The following is a 23,648-nucleotide window of genomic DNA, read 5'->3' on the forward strand; positions in this document are numbered from 1 at the left end:
CATAAGTTACCCTTACAGGGATGCTATCAACTGGGTTCTTAGCAAGTGATTTTATGGTAACCTAAATGTGCGTGGTCCTGAAGTTGAATGATGGTGTTTTAAACTGTGCCTATTACTATCCTCTTAGCAATCTGTGGCAAGAGTTATACTGGCAGAGTTCTTTACTGCAGGTGGTTAAAATTAACTGGAACGTAAAGCAAGTGGCCACATCACACTTCATAGTGAATTTTCGCTGCCACTGAGCTAAGTGACAGCAGCACACTGCATCTTGGAGTGGGGTTTGTTTTGGCTGAGGCTGACGGTTGTGCAACCTCAACTGATGTTACCATTGCTTATAAGAATGCTACCATTGTTACCAAGAATTGCAGAGTGAATACTTTGTAGTAACTACTTTACTGAAGAAGTGTAGAGAAATTAAATGGGGCTACCAAAAAGAAGTCTAGAGAAGTATTTTTTTTTCTCTAACTTTAAAAAGTCCATATAGGAATTTCTTATGTCTTTGAAAATGTGATGTTTGTTACAACTTATGATACTCTGTGGACTAGTCATCAGCATGTGTTTCCGAACAGCTGGTACAGCGAGATCCAGATTTCTTGTGGCTTTCACCAGTGTGACATCTATTTTATGTGCCAGTAAGTTGTTCCAGAATTTGGAAAGGACTGCTTTTTGGTAAGATGACAGTCCTTCTGCTTCTTGTATGTTCTTTGCCATATATAAATGTGGTGGTTATTTGATTCCTGCTGGAATGATGCAACTCTCTGGTGGGTCTTTGCATCCTCCTTTGGAATGTAGGGAAATCTAGGGCTAACACCTTGGGCTTCGTGGATTGAGGTTGTAGGTGCAATTTTGTGGGGCCACAATTGTCCAGTTTTATGTGGGTATAAGGAAAAAGAGGTGCTTCTAAAACACTTTGGGAATTGTCAAGTGAGAAGTGAACATCTTTATGTCACTAACATTTGGATAGCAAAACTAGGAGCTGTGAGTAGCTATTGACACAGGAAAAGGAGGCTGCTGCCTGTGGGGAACTGTTTGTTCTGTTAGCAGAATTATAGCACTGCACAGGCACATTCAGACTTGCAGGACCTTCATGTATTTGAACACAGGAAGACATAATCTTGAGGTGGTAGTAGGGGTGAAAAAATGATGATTTGTTTCATGCCAAATTTTACTTTTTGACTTTTTCAAAGTAAGGTTTTGCTTTTTATTTCAATTTTTTGTGCCCTCCTTTGTTTTCTCTGGAAATATGCACATATAAAGGGCAAGAAATAAGAAGAGAAGCAACCTAATGCCAGTTTTAGCAAAAAGTATGCTGTAGCTCTTCATGTTTGTGAGGTTATGTGATAAGTAAAGGTGCATGTAAAAGAACTGCTGGTTTGGATCTTTGAACAGGACGTTGTGCATAAACAGTGAGACGTATGCACAAGGAACATTTAAAAAAAACCCTGCTAATAATTTAAGTGGTTTTGAAAGTAGATGTATAACTTTGATTAATTTGATAAACTGTGTAAGTAGAGAGGAGTGCTATGTATAGACCTGTTGCTTTCACTGACAGATCTCATCTTGATTTTAGAGTGTGGGAAGATGAGAGCTAGCTTTGTGACAAAGATGCCATCAGGATTACATGGCTAATAAATCACATACTTGCTTTTAGAAGATGAAATTGCAGTCATTGTGCTCACTGAACTAAAAAGTGTGGATGTAAGAGAAAGTGCTAGACAATGCTAATGTCAGCCTTTCTGGCCTGTCAGAGAGAGACCTGAACCACGTGCTGTGGTTGCTGTAGCACCACAGATAGATATCACAGAATCATAGAATACTTTGGGTTGGTAGGAACCTTAAAGATCATCAAGTTCCAACCACCCTGCCATGGGCAGTGACATGTCTGTACTGAAGTGCTTCTGCTAGACAGCTTTAAAGCTAATTAGATAAAGGCATACCTGTGTTTCGTTCTAGACGTGTTCTAGTAGAAAAAGTAGCTTTGTGTTGCTTTCTTGTTGGGAGTTTGTGGTTGACTCTCTGAACTAGATTCTTCCTGCACTTCAAAACTAGTAATACTGTCTAGAGATCCCTCAGTTACACAGTAGTTTCATCTTGGTAGTTTAATAGATATGCAGAAAGTGTTGATAGCATTTCACGTCTGAAATCTGAACTTCTGTCCAGTTCATCAGAGAATGTGGTGGTACAGTGAGTGGTAATTTTGGAAAGAGAAGAAAACCAGAGGAGGAACCTTTGATAGGTACATGCTGGGCTTGTACTTAAAATAGTTTTCTCCTACCCCACAATATCTTTAATAAATTAAAAGTACAGGCTCATCCTTTTGATCCTCTTATATCAAATGCATCAAATTCTATACAAAATAGTCTGTCTGTAGCTATAGATGGATGCTGGTCAGAAAATAAACTACCAATTTGGTTACATCTTAATACTACTACATCTATATATGCAACATGTGTATTATACTTCCATTTGTTTGCAAACTTCCTGTCATAATTTTTCATTTCAATGAGTGGGGTGTGGAAAACAGGGACTGATGGCTCCACTCTTAATACAGACAATGAAAAAGTGCTTGCAAAAAACCCCAAGCAAAACCATAGGTGTTTCTCAGAAAGCAGTGATTTCTTCTTGGCTGTTGGTAGTGAAGAAAAGATAGCAGAAAAGCTTCTAGTCGCTTCTGAGTCTACAGAAGTAAAAAGAAAGTACATGAGGCCTAATTCAGCTGTTGGTATTTATTTGGCATAGAATATGCTCATGTAAGTTAAACTACAGCTATTTAACTATGGTTAGAAGCGCTTTTTTAACTGATGAACATTGTAATACAGATTTGTTACAGGTACCTTTAACAACTGAACTGTTTCTGAAGGAGTTGCTCCCATCTGTGTTTTAACAGGAGCCATTATAATTTGTTTAGGGGAATTAAGCCTGTAACAGTATAAACCAGCTTCAAAACCTAACACCAGGTCTAAAAGGTGCAGTGGCAGATGTTATCATTGCACTTCCTTCCGAATTTATATTGGCCCCAGTTCTTGGAATGTGTGTTCCTTGTTCAGTATGAAAGTACCAGTGCAAGCGTGCAAAAATCTTCTTCTGGCTGTTCAACAATGTTAATGTGATCGGTTGCTGTCCATGTCCTTACAGGAGAGAAAGCAAATTTAGAGCATGTAGGCACAGATGAAATTATTTGGTACCTTCCGGGCCATTTTCTTTGGCAGCTATTTGATTTGTCTGTAGAAGCCTTCTCTCCTACAGCTATTTATTCTACCTGAAGGTAGTACTGCAAAGATCAGTAAAAACATGTCTCCTCAGGGGATAAATGGGATGCTTAAATCTCTGGGAGTGTCAGTCTTGTACCTTCCTATGCAGTAAATGTATGTGTGCTCATAAAAATTACTCAATAAGTAGCAGTAACTATCTCACTTTGGGGATGAGGAAATGTAAATTACTACAAACTAGTAATTATTAAGTCACATAAACATGAACTGAATACCACAGAATCACAGAATGTTAGGGGTTGGAAGGGACCTCAGAAGATCATCTAGTCCAACCCCCATGCTTAGATTAGGTGTTGGTTGGTCCTTGCGTTGGGCAGTACTATGTAACCATGGGGTCAGTAAGGTACTCTGTTATCACCATGTGTGATTGTAATTGGCTGTTACTGTTCTACATTCACGGTGATTTTTGTCCAGGTGGGTTTTGAGTGTCTACTGAGGAGACTCCACAACCTCTCTGGGCAGCCTGTTCCAGTGCTCTGTCACCCTCACAGTGAAATAAGTTTTTCCTTCTCTTCAGAGGGAGCAACCTCCTATGCTCCAGCTTGCACCTGCTGTCCCTTGTCCTGTCGCTGGCCATCACTGAGAAGAGCCTGGCTCTGTCCTCCTGACTCTCATCCTTTACATGTTTACAGACATTGATGAGGTCACCCCTCAGTCTCCTCCAGGCTAAAGAGACCCAGCTCCCTCAGCCAGTCCTTGTAAGGAAGATGTTCCACTCCCTTTATCATCTTGGTGGCCATAATACTCAAGTCTTTACCTTTCCTTTGCAGTATCTTTGAGGTTGCTAAGAGTTGCATATAAGTTACACCTTCCTAAACTACACCTTGTTCTGTGCATTTGATTTTTGTATTCATGCAAAGGTTGAGTCATCCTGGAATCCAGACACCCAGGCAAGGAGAATTAAGGTTGCTATGGGAATCATAGAGCAAATGTTCTACTAAAATTGCACTGTTTGTCCATGCAGGTTATGTCAAGAGTGAGCCTGGTTCATTATTTCTGCTTTTTTTTTTCCCTCTCCAAATCTGAAAAATATAAGTGATGCAAATGTTACTTCTTTTCATTAAGTTTTTTTTCAGCCTGTAGTTTAGCAGTAATCAAGCATGTACAAATATGATAATTTTCAATTTTTAAAGAAATGGTGATGTATAAATCAGGGATAATACAGTGTATTACTGTACTACTTTCAGACACTGCCGCAGCATTCATTTTCTTAAGTGATTGCAGAGAAGCTAAGATTACTCTTCACAGTTATTAAAATATTTCATTAAATTTTAAGTAAATGGTAGGTTCCCAAAGGAGCTCGAGAGAAATCGGTCTCCAGCTTTTGTATGCCTTCAAAACTGTCACTTAATTCTGTGTGTAAAACAGAATTCAGTTGTTCTCTGATATGCAGTTTTATAGATGTATATACACTTCCCTAGATTTTTGGAAAGCAACGAAGCAGTGTTCTTTCAAAATTAAAGCACAAACGCTGTGGTAATTTCAATTTAGAGTTGAAAAATGAAGCTTTAAGGAAAACATAGTTCAGTAAATATTTTCTCAGATTAGGCTGCGTGTTTTGTGGCCTTGCTGTCAGTGCTGGTTCCTGGGTGACTGGCTGGTGCAGCAGTGATCTGATCCTCCTAGTGAACCCTGGACACGACAAAGTGCACTTACCTTCTGCAGCTCTGTTTATAATGCAAATTGCTGCTTCCAAGATACATGGGTTATTTTGTTAACCCAAACTTTCATCCTATTTTTGTTAAGTAGAAGATATTTTTGAATGTTCTCAGTGACAATAGATGACAATGTAATGTTAGGTGGCTAGCCAAGTTTCAGGTATTAAGTACAGAAAGTACTTATACAAATGCCCACCAGGAGAAAGTAACCATAGAAATGACTCATATATTTTAAGCATAGATTCAGTTTACATTAGTACACATGTTTATTGAGGGACTGACTACAATCTCCAACTCCTTTTGTAACACTCAAAGTGCTGCATGCTGCACTAAGAAATGCAGGAAACGTTTAGATTTTGTAACAAATGGGAATAGGAAATACTGTAACTGTCATCTGTTACTTCACAAAGCCCTGACCTCTAGCAGCCTTTGCTCTGTGGTGTTATTTCTATCCATCTCTAATGCTTGGCCTGCAGGTTTTGAATGCCTTAGAAACTTTGTGTGTTACACCGATGCTTTTAAGCAGCTGCTTACCTGTGTGTGGTTGCAAATCTGATTCCTGACAATATGTATTTAAAATATGGTAATAATATGAGGGGTAGTGGCGTTTCATCCTACACTCCAAACTGAACTGTATCTGCCTGAAATTGATGTACGTTTTTAGGTAGCTTTGTGTTGTAGATGCCAGATGTATACCTGCAATTAATTAATTATTTAAAAATGTTACTGTGGTTCATATATTTGGCTCAGGAAACATGGTGTTACATTCTTGCACATACTTCTTAGCATGTTCTTAGGGTCGTGTTCTGTGTTCTGTCATGACTGCCTGTAGTTTTCCTCACATAGATCCTCAGTTATCCAATTGCAGTTTTATTGGTAGGTCTAGGCTGGCAGATATAAAACACATGAATTTGTGGAGAAGATGCTGTATAAATGCAAATCAGCTATGTAACACTATGTAATAAATTGGCTATTCAGAGTCATGGTAGTGTGCGTTGAATCACTTCAGTGCTGTGAAGTTGCTGATGTCAACTTGACAGTCAGCTTTGGGCCATGGGGAGAAGTCAAAGGGGTGGATTTAGAATGCTTTGTCACGAGTCAGAGGGATGCTTTATTGAAGGCTCAGGAATGGTATAATTAAATATTCTTGATTATCTTGCTTTTTGCAAAATGTGAAGTGAATTGACTGTAAGATGGGGAAGTAATACCTACTTTGATATCATTCCAGTGTGTACTGCACACTTGGGACTTGTTCAAATGATAGAAATAAAATTTCATTTTATGCTTGGACACTATAAGCTAGGTGCCCAACAGGGAGAGGGGGTGAGAGGTAGTACAGGCATTGCTGGGAAAGGGAAGAAGCACTGGAAGTGTCTATCAAAAATTTTAATAAGTGCTGTGGGGAATAGTGGGTTGCTCTGGCTGTGTGTGTTTGTATATCCCCAGGAGCAATGGAATAATAACAATAATTTAAAAAAAAAGTTGGAGTTACACTTTCTAGCAACATATTTTCTGAGAGAAACCTCCTCCTCTTTGAAGCTACACATGTTGCAATGTGCATTTTATGTTCCAGTGTGACATGGCCTTTTCTCTTGTGAAGACTGATGTCGCTCAGAGTACAAAACCCAGGCTTTACCAATAGCATGTTATGTCGCAGTAAGCTAATAAGAGTTTCCCTGCGATTGCTGATGTTGACTTAATGACTGTCAGAAACCTTTTAGGTGCTCTTTTGAGTGCTTAAAATTCAGACGTGTTCCATAATTGCTGATAATCAAAATAGGCTTTCCAGCTCTGTGCTATAGCAATTAACTTCACCAGAGTGATCCTTCTGAAACCTGTAAGAAAAACTGCTGCTCAGAAGAACCCTAGAGTGAAAGCCGCTTATAAGGAGCATTTAATCACTAAACCAAGTGATTTTTTCCTTGCAGATTAGGAGGTGATTTTTACAATAATATTGTGTAAAAATAATTCCCCACCAGGTTTGTGGGGATTTTTAATAAGCTTTGTTTTCAGTGCCGCATTCTGTGTTTCAAACAAGCACGTGCTTCCTGCTTGGCTGGGTGGAAGCCAGATGCTGTCCAAGAATTCCTTGAACTTGCAAGCCCCTTCCTTTTGTTTCTCTGATTTTTTTCATTCTGGATCACTGGAAGCAACTTGAGGTGGGAGAAGCAACCATGGCAGCCACTGTCTGCTTTTTCTCTTCCTTGAGGCTTTACCTCAAGATCCCAACACCCTACTCCCCTGGAGTCATTTTTGATAATTAGTCAAAGTCTCTGTAGATGAGTATTAGTAGGATATGGTTAATACAGCAGACTAGATTAGCAAATGCTCAAGGAAAGAGCTCTCAGTGGGGGAACCTGGCACTTACTAGTTGTGTTTTGGTACAAATCTTACACTGGTAGCAAATGTCATGCATTACCCACATGTGTGGAGTATCCACAGGGAGCTGTAACGCAACAGGCAAAGAAGGAAATCTGCCTTGTCTCCTGCAGTAGACCCTGATCCCTGGACATCTCCCTCCAATAGCAAAATGACCAGTGCTAGGTTGATACTGATCAATTTGCAGAAAACGTATAGCCCACTCACACTGATTTGTGGGGAAGAGTAGTGCACCTTCATCCAGTTTGTCTGAATCATGCTCTTTCACGTGAGTATTTATTATGACAGCCAGCTCTTACTAAGCTTTAACTTCTCACCTAAAGATTTGTGGAGTAGCTCCATGAAATACTCTTAAGACAGCTGACACTATCAGAAAAAAGAGGCTGAAGTTTATGTTGGATTGGGAGAAGCATTCTCGTCTTTAGATCTTAAGCAGCAAGAATGTATTTTCAGAATAACTAGCAAATTTTTGGAGGATGACAGGAAAAATGTGACTTTTTTTTTTTTAACAGCCATAAAATGTGAAGCAGTTCAAGGGAAGCTGAATATCTCAGGGTATTGATTTAAGATTAAGAACATTTTCTAGTTTAGAAAATCTAAGTTTGTCTGTCTGCTTAAACATTCTCTGGAAATATATGAACTTTTTGTCCTAGTCTGTCTCCATGGTCACAAGGTCTTTTCTGGAATTCTCTACCCCCATTTCCCCAGTTTCCTTCCTGTCATTCACTTGCTCATTTCAGTTGAGGAGAAGGACAGAGTGGGTACAGAAAACATGCATTTAACCTTAAGCCTGGAATCACACTCATACAGAAGTGTGGTAAGGAGTCTATCTGAGGTAGCAAAGGAAAGCATGTGATTTATTTTAGCCTTAGGCAGGTGAGCTGTTTTGCTGAGATTTCTGGAGGCATTCTCAGGGATCATGCCAGAACTGCTAGATCCTCTCTAATAACTAGCATATGTGTTGCAAGGGCTGTGACCTTACCTTGGTGTCTTTCTCTTTTCCTGATGTAAGAAGCAGCATTCTGTCAACTCACAGTGGACAGTCAGGTTGTTCTTGAGAGTGTTTTGCATCTAAATAAAGTGTCTGCATAAAGACCTGGAAGATATTGTCAATTATAGATGTCAGCTCTCTCCAGTATTTGAAGATGTGTCTGTTAAGTATATCCTGTCTTTTGTTCTGAACAGAGAGATATTTTTGTGAAATGGGTTGGTCAGCTCCTTTTCTTGCTGAGCTTCTGCCCCTTTCAAAGCATTGAAGGAAAGGAGGAGCTTCCTCCTGCACCAGAGTTGCAACAGACAGAATTTCTTGGGAATGTAGATTACTTTCATCCTTTGGTACTGGAAGGAATGTTTAAGGCTTCCAGAGCTATCAACAAAAAGGACTCTTCTGCCCTTTTTTGTCTCTCCCCCGGTCTTACAGCTTTATGGGCTAAACCAGACCTACAAAATGTAATGTCTTAATTATTGTATTAGGCAACTAACAGCAAGGGTGTTTGAAGGTGTGATTAATAAGCTACTGGATAGTAGGCAACTGTTGTCTTGATAATCAGCAAGCGTCCAAGTTACACAATTTAAATAGAAATTGAATGTATAAAGAACGGAGCATAGGATTATGTCTAGTGTGTGAATAAATTAACTAGTGCATTTAAAAAGCACACAGAGTTAGTAAGTAACAGCTGCTCCCTGAAGTGTAAATCCTGTGCTAAGGTCCCTGGAGAGTGCATAGCTCCACACCTTTTTTATCTCCTGGTTACCTTAGACTGGGCTTTTAGAATCAGTCCTAATGACATCTGCTCTCTGTTCTGTAAGGTTTTCCTCACCAGGAGTCACACTGCTGAGCACACAATGAGAAGGCTGGTGGGCAAATAAAGCAAAACCAAAACCCCAAATGTTTTGTTAGCTGAGACAATGAGGCAACCGGCTTTTCTGTTTTCCCTTCACAGAGATTATATGGACACTGGTGAGGGAAAAGAGAACAAAACCGTGGATGGAGGTAGGGGGAGCTTGTTTTCATTCTCCTCCGAGGGAAGAGATAGAATTGTGAAGGCAAGGACTGAAAAGAAAAAGAAAGGTGCCCTGGTGACTAGCTGCCATCCTGATTGTCAGAGCTGTAGTTCTGTTTGTTCTGTCACTTTCTGTGTCTCTGCCTGCAAATTACGTGCCAAGTGAAAATTAACTTGCTCCTTTGAAGCTTCATTGATAGGATGTATGTGTCTAAGCCTTAATAACTATTATGTAACAAGTCATTCCAATTTTACTTTTCATTGTTTGCTTCTTTAAAATAATTGAGGTCAAACCAGCTGCTACCCTGAGGTGACAATAATAGAGAATTACGTGCTTATTTCTGTAATGGGAAGGAAACAGTAATCAAGAAAGGACAATTGATATTCATGTCATTATCTGGTTCCATCTTTCCAAGATGCTTTCACAATATCTTTCCTGGTGAGACTCTAGGATCCTTTCTTTAATTTTTTTTTTTTTCTCATTAGTGTATTAACATTCAGAGGCTACTGTGGGTCTTCAGACTGAAGCTTTGTGGATAGAATTCCCATCTGTTCGCAGCTCAAGGAGGTTCTTTTTGACCAAAAAGCTCAGGTTTTGTTGTAAATGAAGTGTACAGTTATGTTACTTGTGGACCTTAAGCATGTTTGTGGTCATCTGGAGTTGCACTTGTTTCTACACTAGATACTTTTAAAGCTGAAATGCAAAATTCTTTATATAAGCGATTTGTGTTCTCTATTGCACTGCTTGTAGCAATAACCTCTGTGTATTGAGCTTTTGCTTAAGCTGTAGTTTTGCCTTCCTAGCCTGTGTGCTATTGATGGAATCCCATTGAAAGATCTATGGCTGGGACTTCCTGGATGAAGAGAGAGAAGTCTATAAATTCTCATCAGAAAATGGCTTTTGTCAAGTATTATGATGCATATAGAAAGTGACCTTGAGTAGCTTGAGAGAGCTTTTCAGAAGCTAAGCCAGGGCAAAATTTCTCTGGCTCTACAGTGATTAGGAGCAGGGGGAGAGTGTGGGGAGACCTCTCCTTGAAGAGGAAGGAGCGGCAGAGACAACTTGCGATGAACAATCTCCGTTCCTTGTCCCCTGTGTTGCTTGGCGGGGAGGTGGGAGAGATATCATGAATAAAGTTGAGAATGGGAAGAAGGGAGGGGTGGGGGGTAGCGTTTTAAGATTTGGTTGTGTCTTTCATTATCCTACTCTGTTTCAATTGGGTAATAAATTAGGTGCATTTTATTCCATGTTAAGTCTGTTTTGCCCATGACACTAATTGCAGAATGATCTCTCCCTGTCCTTATCTCAACCTATAAGCCTCTCATTATATGTTTTCTCCCCTGCCCAGCTGAGGGGGGAGAGTGATAGAGCAACTTTGGGCATCTGGCCTCCAGCCAGGGTCAACCCACCACAGGTATAAATGCTTAACAAAACCGCATTAAATTGGTAGAAACCCACTTTTACTGCAGTTATAGAAGTTACCTTAATTTGTCAGACTTCCCACTTGGAGAGGTATACCTTTTGAGCTGGTGATTAACAGTATTTACAATTGCCTTTTTGCACGTGTGTTTATGCTGTTTCCCTTTTCAGAATACTTGAAAGTGGGAATGTTTCATGGAAATACTGAGCGGGAATTGGGAATCAGTCAAATTGGTAGCTAGTGTGTCAAATTAATGACTGGCATGTTTGCTTTAGTGGCATTGTATTTCCACCCATCTATGCCTTACATTTTAATATTTACTTGGGGGAGTGTCTGTGTCCACTTTTACATATATTGGTTATCTGGTTTAACTTTTAATTTTTACAATGTGACAGTTTGTGGTGGTGGTGATGAAATTCAGGTCAAGATTGCAAAAGGAGTCCTTGCTCAAGGTCAGGGTTGATGACCCTTTTAGGTTTACATGGCAACCCAGTGCATTTGGTATACAGTGACTTAGAAGGTTTGTATTTTTTTCTGTGGACTTTCTTCTCTTCTGCCATTCATCTACTTTGGCATTTAAGAAAAGCAGTGTTTTATATTGCAGGAAAAAAAATCACACAGCAAACCCCCCATGGTATTCGCTTGTTTAACAAGAACCAAGGTCCTGCCTCATACCACTTCTGACTTATTTATTCTAGGGTGGTTTGAAAACCATATGACTCACTCTAGGGTGGTGTCTCCTTGTGTCCTTTCCAAATGCCTTCTGAAATGTTTTTCTTTTTGGTACTGTTGTCTGAAAGCAAGAAACTAATATTTCCAGAAAGTGTGTGTGTGATAAATATATCTTGTTTTCATATAACACTTATTAAAAAAACATCCAAACCAACCCCACAAAAAACCTGAAGAAATAAGCTGGCTATTTTCCAGCCTTTGAAGGCAGTGAAATTCTCACAAGGGCAGCTTGAATTTCTGTTACTACTTAAATGTGTGAAGCTTTTCCCACACAACTGTTTATTTTTACAGATGCTCTGTTTTTCATATGAGCACTGTGTTGTTTATTTTTCCATATTTTTAATAATTGTTTTCAACGTGCATGTAGCCAGGGATAGAAAGGATTTTAAAATAAAAATCACTACTTTAGGCAGTTCCTCTGAAAAATTTAGACATGTGCTGCTTCTCTGAAGAGAATACTACAGTAGAGAAAAAGAGTTATTAACTGATGGAGCCAAATTTGTAGCACGTTGCAGAAGAGCTTGCTGATATAGAATTTCTGCGAGTTCTCAGAAAATATTCTTAAAGAATATTTTCCTTTTTCTTTGGAGTATGTTGTTGTTTTCATACACATGGATAGGCATATCTTAATGCCTACTATAAAAGGATTCAATATGTGTGAAGATTAATACCAGAAAAGGAAAATGTCATATTTTAAATTTTAAATTGCTTCTGTGTACTGGATTGTGGCTGAGGAGGTTTGAAGAAGCTCCCTTGCGTTTTATATTCCAGAAGAAGGATTGGAAGATCTGAAGTATTTAAATCATTATATAGAAAGACTGTATTAGTGGCACTACTTTCTGTCAGTATCACATGGCCTGTATCACAAAGGATGAGTATTTGGTTGCCCTTCGAGGTCATACTGCTGATGCTGTTCTTCCTTTGCTTCAGGGAGCTTCAAATCACTGTGTCTTGGCAGACGCCTCTGAGACAGCTGTGGGTCAGGTTGTTTTGGAGATGATGTAAAGCTGGTGTTTGCATTAGGCTGTTGTGATGTGTTCTGTTAGTTGGGTGAAATCTTTTAGGATCAGTAACTCAGGAAAGAAGGGTGTTCTGATTATCCCAATACCCATCTGGGCTGGACAAACAGACCTAGGCCTGTTAGTCTGAGAGTCTGGGTAACAAGCATTTCCACTGTAAATAAAATCACATCAAAAGCAGTCATATGCTCTTCCATTTCCATGTGGCTACTGAGTTTTCTGCCTTTGACATTTCTATTTATCTTTGTTTTAGGATGGGAGGAAAAATCTTTAACAGAGAGTTTATTATTATACTTAATAATTGGGAAAATCTCCCTCTGTAGTTTCAGAAACAAATTGAAACCTTAAATAAAAAATGACATTCAGGTTTTGTAAGACTATTTCTGTGTGTGGGAAAGATTAATATATCATATAGTATTTTAATGTAATATTGAATTACTGTATTTTTTTAGCATAGAAAATAGTACCTCAATTTTTCATGGTTGTTTCTTAAATTAATTTTTAGCAGCTGATTTTATCTTACTGCATGAGAGAATGTTCATTCTTCTTGTGTCTGAAACACCCTAGGATTGCAAAGAAATGCATCTCATAGCTTTTTCTGCCTGTCTTTCACATACTGTGGAGGTGACCCCAAGAAGAGAGTAATTTCTTCTCATCCACTTGTTGTGTGACTGTTTGGTCCCAGCGTCATGGTTGCCAGTGCGCTCACAACAGGAGGATCCAGGAGGGTGCAGCTCCAGATGTGGAGGAGTAGTTAGCAAGTGCTGTGGCTGGGGTGAGTAGGGAAAGGGCAGTGATGCAGGGAGAGGAGGAAGCAGGCAGCAACAGAAGCTGTAAATTGGCTGGTTTGGAGCAAGAGGTAGAGCATGGGTGGGCTACTGAGGCAAACATCAGAGATGGTTCCCATTCCATTTGGTCTTCTGTGAGGGTGCCATTGGGTGTCAGGTTACTTGAGGGTAGTGGTGGTATTCAGAAGAATATAGACAATTTCTGGTGGACAAAAAGGTTTGAATCTCCTTCAAGCTTCAGAAGGGGCTTTTAGTGGGGAACACATAATGTCGTTTGCTTGTTCTCCTGCTGCAGGTTGAAGATGGAGAAAGGAGCAAGCTATGCTTATGAGCTGGTCTCTCTTTAGCCCCAGGCTTCCTCTTACTGAATAGTTAACTAAATGAGGGACTACTAACCATAGATATATGAACACACATAATTCCTTTTAATATGTTTAGTCCTGATTGTTCTCTCAGTTTTGCTGTTTTATCTAGCATAGAGTTATATTGCTGAAGTTTGAGTGAATTTCTGGGAATATGTGCTTGCTTTTACATATTATGAGAAGCTATTTATGGGTGAAGAGGGGGTGCCAAAGCCAAAACAAGAACAGAAAGAGAATAGGGTTGAAACTTTGTAAGGAGACAGGGGCAAATAGTCTTTGCTGTCAACAAAAGTACAGAATTGCTACTCTGAGCTGCCTGTATTAGCAAATGGGGAGGATGATGAGCTGCGAGGTGCTAAAATAACCCTGTGTAAGAGCAAAATTACTCAAAATTAATCCAGTTATTTCACTTTGGAAAGTTACAATTTGACTTTCTCAAAATCAAAGCTTTTCATTCTGATTTTGAAGCCAGTTTAGGGTGCTGGTAAATCACGTACTCTGCCGTTCCTCTGCCTGAGACATCAAAAAGCAGACCCACAAGTAAGATAGAGGACAATGCAATAGCTGCATGGCCTAGTGGCTGTCCTCTTGAGTGTTAATGTGTTTCACAAGTTTCATCTAGAATGGCTTGGTGTTTTTCTATGGGCTTCTTTTTGGTTTACTCTTTTTAGAACCACCACACTTCAACTCCTTTAAAATCTTTTGCTCTTCCTCCTTGTTCTGTTCAGTCAGTACCTTAAACAGAGTGGTTTTGGTTAGTGCTTGAGTGGTACATGTTCAAATACTTTGAATCCTACAGGGGTGTTGCTGTTCTTGGTGTTGTCTGTGGAACAGCTGCTGGTATCACAAACATGACGTGAAGCTAGGTAGCACAGGAAGGATGAATCAAAAAGGCTTCTTTAAAATATTTTAGGTCAGCTAGAGAATAGTAAGACTCAGAGAGCAATACCTCATTTTGGATCAAGGGAGAAATAATAATATTTTTTTCTTTATTTTTTTCCTAATCTAGGAACAATATAGTTGATAAGAGCCTGCAAAGCTTTGGACTAGACAATAACTGCAAACATTCAGTTAATTTTCCAAATATTTCCTAAGCTCTTTGGTCTATTTATCTTATGCTCTTGTTTTAACTGTAGAAGTATGTAGTTGTTCTTTATTAGTGAGGAGGGGAAAATGGAAATGCTTGAAGTTTTCAGGTTGGGTTTTTTTCTTTCCTACGGACGCATGTCTTTGGAAATGTAACATGTTTCTAACAAAAAAAAAATGAAGATAGGATAACTGATCACTTAGAAATGAAAACAGAACATTTCTGTTGCTGTGAAGCATGACAATGTCAGGTTTTCAACTTCACACTCTTATTCAGGATGTGAAAAGATGGGAATCAGTTTTCTATACCATTATGTTGTGTAATCTTCCAAGAAGATTGTATTTTTTTTTTTCTCCTAGTTGTTACTTCAGTTTGTCTCCCTCAGGGAGGACTATTTCATCAAAGAATCATTTGGGTTGTAAGGGACCTTTAAAGGTCATCTAGTCCAACATCCCCTGCAGGGATATCTTCAGCTAGACCAGGTTGCCCAAAGCCCTATCTACCCTAACCTTGGAAATTTCTGGGGATGGGGCATCTGCCATCTCTCTGAGCAACCTGTTTCAGTAGTTTACCACCATCATCATAAAGTTCTTCCTTATATCTGTCGGAATCTACCCTGAATCTGCTCTCTTTTAGTTTAAAACCATTAACCCTTGTCCTATTGCAACAGGCAATAGGACTAAATAGGACTAAAAGTATTTGCATGAGTGTGTGTCTTGTGGTGCTCTTGGTTTTGTTCCAGCTTCGAAGCAACCCCTTTGCCTGTGCTGTGGAGCTCAATTACACTGTGTGTGACCTCTCAGAGCAGAGCACTGGGGGTCTAGTGATTCCTTAAAGCTGCATATCGTGGGGGTCTGTGTCAACTTCTGCCTAATTTTGCTGTCTGTCAAAGGGAATTAAAATTGACTGTGGTTTCTACTGAAGCTTTGGCCTCTCTTTTAAATGTTGACTATTGACTTATTAAAGTGTTGTTATTGTAACCTTCAGCAAGGATTTTAGCTAATTTTCTTTACAAACCTTGCAACAACAGCTTTTCACTTAATTCTATTCTAACTTGTTTGTAAGGGTGATTATTTGCATCTTCGAGTTCAGTTCCCTCTCTTGCTTTTCAGTGTGTTCAATGTGTACTTTTTAAATCAATATTTACCACAGTGTAGCAAGGCTACAGGACACACACTGTACTTTGGCAATACAGTAATGATAATGAAAAATGCATCAAGTTCATAATAATAAGCTTTTACACTATAGTAGCTCGGACAAATGGAGCTTGAATCTTCCCTTACAAAGTCTTCAGCTGTTTTTTCCTAAAGCTTTGGATGCCTCAAGTAGCAGCCTATTAGTTTTTGCAATAAGTTTTTTGCAAGGTAAGTGTCAGAAAAGAGGCTTGTCGTGTGCATGTATAATTTCTTACAGGCTGTAAAAATGGAGAGAAGTTCTAAACATATCATTTTTCTTCTGGCTTATAGGAAGGATTTTGGAAGCTTTCCAACTTGTTTAAAAACCAGCCTGCTCAAATACTGTTGCTTTTATCTGCTATACAAGCGTGTATTTCATCTTCATCTGGATGGTCCAGATCTAGAAAGAGATTTTCTTTCTCCCTGACAGCTGGTATACGTATCTGATAATAAATAAGTACCATTGCATCCTATGCTAATGTCTGTAAACTTTAAAATGACCTTATTTTGTAAAAATAATTTCTTCTTGATGCTTGAGAAATGAAAATTGTTCATTCTTTGACTGTGATTAGATATTTTATGTAGGAAAGGAGGAGGAGGGACATTGTAAATGCCTTGGGTGTTTCAGTTCACACACAAAGGAAAAAAAAAATCTAAAGCCTAAATTAATAATGGAGAAAGAAGTAGAATGTTCATACTTTTCCTTGCGAAGGCTTTCAGAAAGTATGACTCGCACTATTGAACCTGCTGTGAACCTACCCTTGTGAGAGACGATTTTCTCTAACTTAGTCTTGACATTTTTACAGGCCTTTGGTAGTCTCAAGCCCTTCGTTTTTGTAGGTAAGTATGTGGAATGTTTGGATCAGAACATTAACATCCATTTGTGGTAGTTCTTCACATTTAGTCACTATATCAACCCATAAGAAATTAACAACTATATAGTGGTATTTCCTATGACAGCAGATGTTTTTGGACCTTTACAGATCATGAGCCAAGTTGAGGGACAACAGAAGAATCTTGTACAAGCCATTGAAGCTCTCCCAAGTTCTGGGCCCCTTTCTGCCTTGGATCAGGACTTGCTGCTTTTAAAAGCTACCTCTGCTGCCACCCTGAGCTGCCTTGGAGAATGCCTGACTTTACTACAGCAAAGCATGCACCAAGTGGGTCAGCATCATAACAGATCACTGTCATCAGGTAAGCACAAGCTCCCTTGGTTATTTTATGTGCCTTTATTTGATTTTGGTTCTTTCATTTTACTGGGTTTTATTTACGATACTGGAGTAGGCAAAATTAACCATTCCTCAGAGAGGCAGGTTGGGGTGAGCAGCTTTGGAAGCTTCTCTTCTCCAGCCTCAAGTATCATCTTTTTTTTTTTTTTTTTTGCCTAAAAAAGGATGCAAAATCTGTTGAAGTCAGGAAAAAGATTGTCCAAAGTCTACTCTGGGAAATCAGGTTCTGAAGATAGCAAAGGAAAAATAGGGGAAGGGGTGTTATGGAAAACTGGTAGGTAAGCCTGTATTCTTAAAGACAGTGCAGATCCTGTTCAGTTGTTTTGGGGTTTTGCTTTTTTTTCATATTGAAATCACAATACAGATTTTTTTTATAAAAATGCATGTAATGTTGTGTAATGCTATGGTGGAAATCCTATTCCTTGCTTCCTACATTGAAGGATGCTGCTGAGACAGTTTTACTCTAGTCTGTGGGTTTCTTTAAATCTGAAAAGAGTTCCCCATGTTGCTATTTTAGAAACAAACAAACCAGAAACAAACTGACTAACTTTTATGAGCATAAAATATCAAACGGTATGATTCTGCATTGAGCTCTGCAGACATGAACCTCTCAGTACCCAGGTTTTTCCAGTTCACCCAGTTCTGTGTCTCTGCCCATAATGTTGGAAGTTGGACCTTTAACTTTCTGAAAAGGTGGTCAGTATTTTTTCATACACAAACTGCACTGCCCATTGGAAGTGCAGGAGCAGCACTTGATATAAAAGGAGCACCAGCAGATCTCTCTATCTGAGTAGGTAGCCCACCTGAAGGCTTCAGTTGTGGGGAGAATGTAAATGTGAAAAGGTCAGCTGAGAAAGTAGGCAAAAAACTTTTGACACCTACACTGTGGTATATCATGACTCCCCTGCAACAGGATTCTGACACATTTTGTAAAGGAACATAAATGTACAAAATTTTTTTCTTATTTTCTGCATTGTGTTTTTCTTGTAGAAACTACAAAAAAAAAAACCCCTTGCATGTATCGAAAGAGTAATGATAAAGTACATTTAGTTGAATTCTTTGATATAATTTCATTTCAGAAGAGAATGGTTTGGAACAAAGATGAAAAGCATCTTTTAAAGGAAAGTTACTTTCTAGTTTCAAAGTCCCTGAAGGTTCTTTCTCATGTGTGCTTGATCTAAGTGAACTGTCAGAGATAGGTGACTTGAATTGTACATGTCCCTGAATCTTTGTCCAAATAACCTTCTGTTAAATCAATGTCAAGATTTTAACTTAAAAAATATTTTTAAGGATCTGTGCACAAGAACAGAGTAAAGCAGGCATAACATCAGTAATTGCTAAAAGGGCATCCCATAGTTAAAAAAAAAAAGTGGAAAGCACTGTTTGATATAAAGTACTTGGAATATTTAATAAATTTCATTTGCTTTTTCCTTCTAAGACTTTAAGCTTTTACAAAAATCCTTTCAGGAATCAAGATTCTGCAGAGCTAGTTCATACCAGCGTCTTTGGTGTAACTGTGAGAACCTGCATTCAGTGCAAACAGTTAATTCTTCAGTGTGTACGTGTTCTTATTCTTTGGAATGGAATGGAAAAAAAAAAAAGGAACTAAAAGCTGCTGAAATATTTAGGCTCTTCTCGCTGACTGAAAGAGTCTGTGAAACGATCCCCCCCCCTCTTTGCTGTTCCCCAGGCTTTGTTATGCAACACAGTTGCCTGAAAGAACCTGGCCTAAAAGTCTTGATTAGTGATTTTCCTGAGCACTTAATTTTGTCCAGGCGTGCTTTGATAGACTTAACATTTCTGCTGACTTGGTAGGGTTTCAGAGTCAAGCTGCATAAACTCATGCCTAATCAGACTAATGCCTTTAAGTAATCCTCTAGCAAATTCTAATTCTGAGGGAAGATACATCTCGATTCTGTGTCCTCCGGGCGGCTCTTTGAATTTCATACCCAGAAGGGGCAACCAAAAGATGACCTTTACTGTCAACTGTTGGTACTGTCAGGTGAAAATGACTCATGTTAGTTTAAAAGCTGTATGTTCCTCTGACAGGAAGTCTCAGACACCCTTCCCATGACAGGTAGCAGCCTGTGCAATTTCTTGCCAAATGTTTCCATCCCGGTGCTGTCTCATTACCTGCTGCATAGGGTGCAAGAAGCTAGTGAGTATTGTGGGGCAGGATCCCCAGAATTCTGTACAGAGAGACAAGATAGGAGTTTGATAACTTGCTTGTAGCCTACAGATCATGAAAGCATTCCAGCAAAGCAGCAGAGTACTCCTCATGTGGAGTGTGAGAAACAATCAATGGCTTAGCTTTGGTGATTTGAACTTACCCTTGAGTTTACCTTCCTTTTGGAATCAGAAGCTCTCACTACTATGCCATGGAGAACTGCCTGGGAAGTAGACGTGTATCTATTTTCTCTGAACCTTTGCTCTGCTGTTGTCCTTGAAGGAGGACACAAGGATTGCTGACTTCTCTCTGCGCCATAGGCCTTGCATCCTTCCTGCTTCTGAAACAAGGAATTGAAGTAGCTGAGTGTTCCTAACTTACTACTTATGGAATGTACTCCTGAAGATTATAATTTAATAGTAGCTATTTTAAACTGATTTACAGACCTCTGTTTTTTTAAATAGAAAAAGATGTCTTCTTTCTTTTGATGTAAATATTTACATTGCTTTCTTTTCCAGTAATGTGAGTAGAAAGAAGGCAGCTTGGCAACCCAGAAACTGGGATCGTGGATGTCCTGCGGTTAAATATTTTATAGCATCCACTGTCGTGAAATATTTTAAAGATGACATGATTTTTCTTCATAATTTTCATGTTTCTCACAAGTTAGACCTCAAGCGTACAAGCAAACCTGAAGATGAAACTCACATCTTCAGTCTTGTCTTGAAGGATAGTCAATATGTGTTTTATTTCTACCGTAAAGCTTCGAGGAAGGGGTTTTGTGACTGTCTCTTTTTTTATTAGTACTCTAATTTGGATGTGCATCAACAAGAGCAGTCAGTGAAGCAAAATCCTGTCAGAGTTTTTACTTTTGAGTCAAAATAATGTCAAATAATGTCAAATTCATTTCTACCTGTAGTTACTAAAGGTATGTGTATTGATCACTGGCTAAATGCCTTGACTTTTTTTTTCCTTTCATTGAAAAATATGCTGGAGAAGGATATTTCTAGCTGAAAGTGTTGGTTACATACAGTGTGAGTTGAGGATGAGGGATTGTACATATACAAACTACTTTAGGAATTTTGTCCTTTTGTCTTTCCTTAAAAATTTAAAACTTTTAGTGTTGACTTTTCTGCCTGTGTAGCCTTTGGCAGAAGGATATATCTAGAGCCTATTAACTGCTATGCTCAACATCCTTCCCTCCCAAACTGAAAACAGAGCTAACTTGAATGTTTGTTTCAAAACGGCTTTACCAGCTTAAGCTGTGTTTTAAGTTTGTGGTTTTTTGTTTGTTGAGTTGGTTTGGGGTTTTTTAATATTACTGCTTTGGCAGATAGAATCCTGACTTGTAGTAGCAGCCTTCCCAGGTAAATACATTCTTTTAGTCTTCATTTCACAGTAGCTATTAATTCTGTATTCTTCCATTTCTCACTTGCCCACTTTTCCAAAGTATAAAGTGGAATGTTTTTTTCCTTTTTGGAGAAAATAAATGAACAGGAAAGACAAAATCTAGATGCTTTCAATTTGGTGACAAATGACAGCTAGGAATTCTCCTGCAGCTGAGATGGCAGGAGAGAAAAATGAGCAGAGCAGTTTTTCTTGCTTAAACTATTCCCCCAAATGCTTGTGGGGAGAGAAGGGTGAGAAGTCAGAGGAGAACATAATCTTTGTTGTTGGTGTAATTTACTGGGTGGTCAGTCAGGTCTCCCTTAAATGCATCATGCCTGGACCTGCTTCTGTTGGGCAAAACCAAAACAGTTTGATCTTAAATGCTATTACATTATTCCTTATATGTTGCTCTTTCTTCAGAGGATAACATGTTCTAGTGCCAGCAAATACAATGTTGTCTTTCTGAATTGAAAAGCAGATGTGCACCACTCAGTTGCTCTTGGTGGTTCAGCCCACTGTAGGATTCAGCAGAGACAAAACTGTCGCATCCATCCCTGGCTGGGGAAGGAATCCAGATCTAATCTGGATGTTTCCTGCTGTTGCATTGTTAAAGGGATATTTGTTGAAATATAGTTCCAGTATGTTGTAAGAGTTTTATCAATAGGTGGTAGTTTACAGTTGCAACAGGAGAAAACGTAGGTGTGTTTTTTAGTCAATAAACAAAGACCAGAGGACTTAAACGTAGCAAGACTTTTGTTGCAGAACTGAGGTAGGAGTTAAGCATATTTCATGCATCAGTTATCGTACAAAAACAGAGTTTGAAGGTGCGACAGGTACTTAGAAAATTACAGCCAACAAAAGAAAATTATGCTTAACTGAAGAAGCTACTGTAAACCTCCTTTCTGGGGAGTGTTTCCCTCCCTCCTGCTGTGTGCACCTGTGAAAGAGAAACGCATTTCTCCTGAGGGCAGCTGTGGGGGAACACGGCCTCTTGTGCCCTCTGGAGCAGATGGGGTTTTGTGAGCTGCAGCATTGCTGTGGGGAAGGAGAGTAGGTTCTGTTGGATGCTGTACTCCTCTTACCTAGAAATGTTCTTCTGTGCCTGGGTGGATTTGTCTGCTGGGTGTTCATCACAGTGGAAATCAGTGCTGAGTGGACTCAGGAAAGAAACTAATTTTGGGGTATTTTCTATAAGGACTCTGATTTTGTGTGCATGTATGCACTGAACTGCCAGAGGAATTGGGTTTGGGTTTTTCCCCAGCCTGGAACCACAGAGCCAACACTGTAACTGTAATGCAGGTTGAAGAGATCTGGCTGATTTTACTAGTGGTGTATTTGGGATGTCCTTTCTAATTTTTGTGTATTTACTGCAGAAACAGATGTTTTGTTTTAATTAATGTAGTAGTTCGCAGAGCCTTAAAGAAAATAGTAAAGTAGCTGAATGTTTTTATATAATTTGTGACTGCCTTTCTGGAGAATGTCTTTAGAATTATGAAATGTATCAACATAACAACTGAATTTATCTTTCAGCTGTATTTGGCTATAACTGAGAACAGAGCAAAAATCTAGCTTAAAAACAAAACAGTGACAGCAGTATCTTTTTATTCTTACCCAACTCTGAAGATAAGCTTCCTTTTTCATAATATGTTTAGTTTTTATATTTTTTTTTTGCTTCTTGAAGCCTTCAAAAGACCAGGAATTGACTTAGTGATGGAAAATTTTGAGTGCCATAAAGTGGCAAAGATGGAAACTCCATTGGAGTTATTCACAGATGGGAGCTTAGTGTGAGAAGTACACCTGTACTGTTCTGTGGTGAGAGTAGTTTCTAATAGTGCAGGTGAAAATGTTTTGCATGTACATCTGATAATGTGAGGGAAGTAGGAGTCATGTTGCTGTGTCCTCTCACTTTCTATATAGAGATTTTATTCTGCCCTTAGCTGATTTTAAGATTACTTCTGATGAGTTGTCTCCCCGTACTTTGCTGTTGCCTAAAAAATAGGCTGCTATATTCAGTATATGGCAACTCCCTTGGGATGATGCATGACTGCTGACATCTCAGAGTAAGATTTGTAGATTAAAGATCGTCAAAGGTTCCCTGATGGCACTTTGAAACTAGACATGGAATTTTTTCAACGTGTTCAGAGAGCTGACTTCTTATTTATTTAGGGTTTTGTGAAATATGACTAATCACTTTTACTGCATATGTCTCTTCTGCAAAACAGTCTGGTTCCAGGCAGCCAGAATTTAACAAAACATTTTCTCTCCTATGCAGAAGTGTTGAGGAAACACACGTACTTTATCCTTTGGACCTTGACTCCTGGCTTCCTATTGGTGTTGACTACATCATAATGTGTTGTTAAGATCTGTTTAAAAATTGACTAAGCTGACAAGATTTGTTGCTTTGTGAGAGCAGCGTTGCCCTTGGGACAGGTGGAAAAACACGCTTGTTGTAGTTCTAACAGTTTCTATTTCTGTAAGGGAGTTTTAAATGTGTGGAGAAAGATGAAGTAATTAGTCTTTTTTATGATGTGTTTGTGCTGAAGAGGAAAACTAGCAGTGTTTTTAAAAATATGTAAGTGATGGTGAAGTAAATGTTCACCCTTAAAAATTTCCCCTGAAGCGAGGCATTTATTCCAGTGTGAGTTTTTTTCTTGTGCTTATTTACCAAAAATAGATTTAAAAAAAAATTACATTGTTTTACAGCGAAGGCCAAATCGATTGTGTGTGCTGAAAGAAAATGGATAGCCCAAGGAAATGACGGGATGATTTATTTTCAAAGATTGGCATAAAGAGAAGTCAGATCAATTTTTTTTTTTTAAATCTCTCTGTAATAGGAAAATAGCAGCAGTAATCCAATATTGAGCTGTTTGAGAGGGAGAAACCAAGGTTGGGATTTGTTACTGCAAAGTAACAAAGAGCAACAAGCATAGGCGTGCTTCATAAAGCTCTTTGTGCCTATTCAAAGTGAAATAG

At 38.9% G+C, this 23,648-nt stretch overlaps 1 protein-coding gene across 1 annotated transcript in view; it reads left to right on the top strand.

Moving 5' to 3' along the window:
* The window catches only part of OSBPL10 (oxysterol binding protein like 10), a gene marked incomplete at both ends in the record, with an annotated part of 113,792 nt that overhangs the window by 50,582 nt on the left and 39,562 nt on the right, over positions 1 to 23,648 (top strand). The window contains one exon of the mRNA XM_084279831.1: positions 16,877 to 17,087. Within this exon, the coding sequence (XP_084135957.1) occupies positions 16,877 to 17,087 (211 nt within the window). The remainder of the gene's footprint in view (positions 1 to 16,876; positions 17,088 to 23,648) is intronic.

Source organism: Gallinula chloropus (genome assembly GCF_964237585.1).
Source record: "Gallinula chloropus genome assembly, chromosome: 2".
NCBI lineage: Eukaryota > Metazoa > Chordata > Aves > Gruiformes > Rallidae > Gallinula > Gallinula chloropus.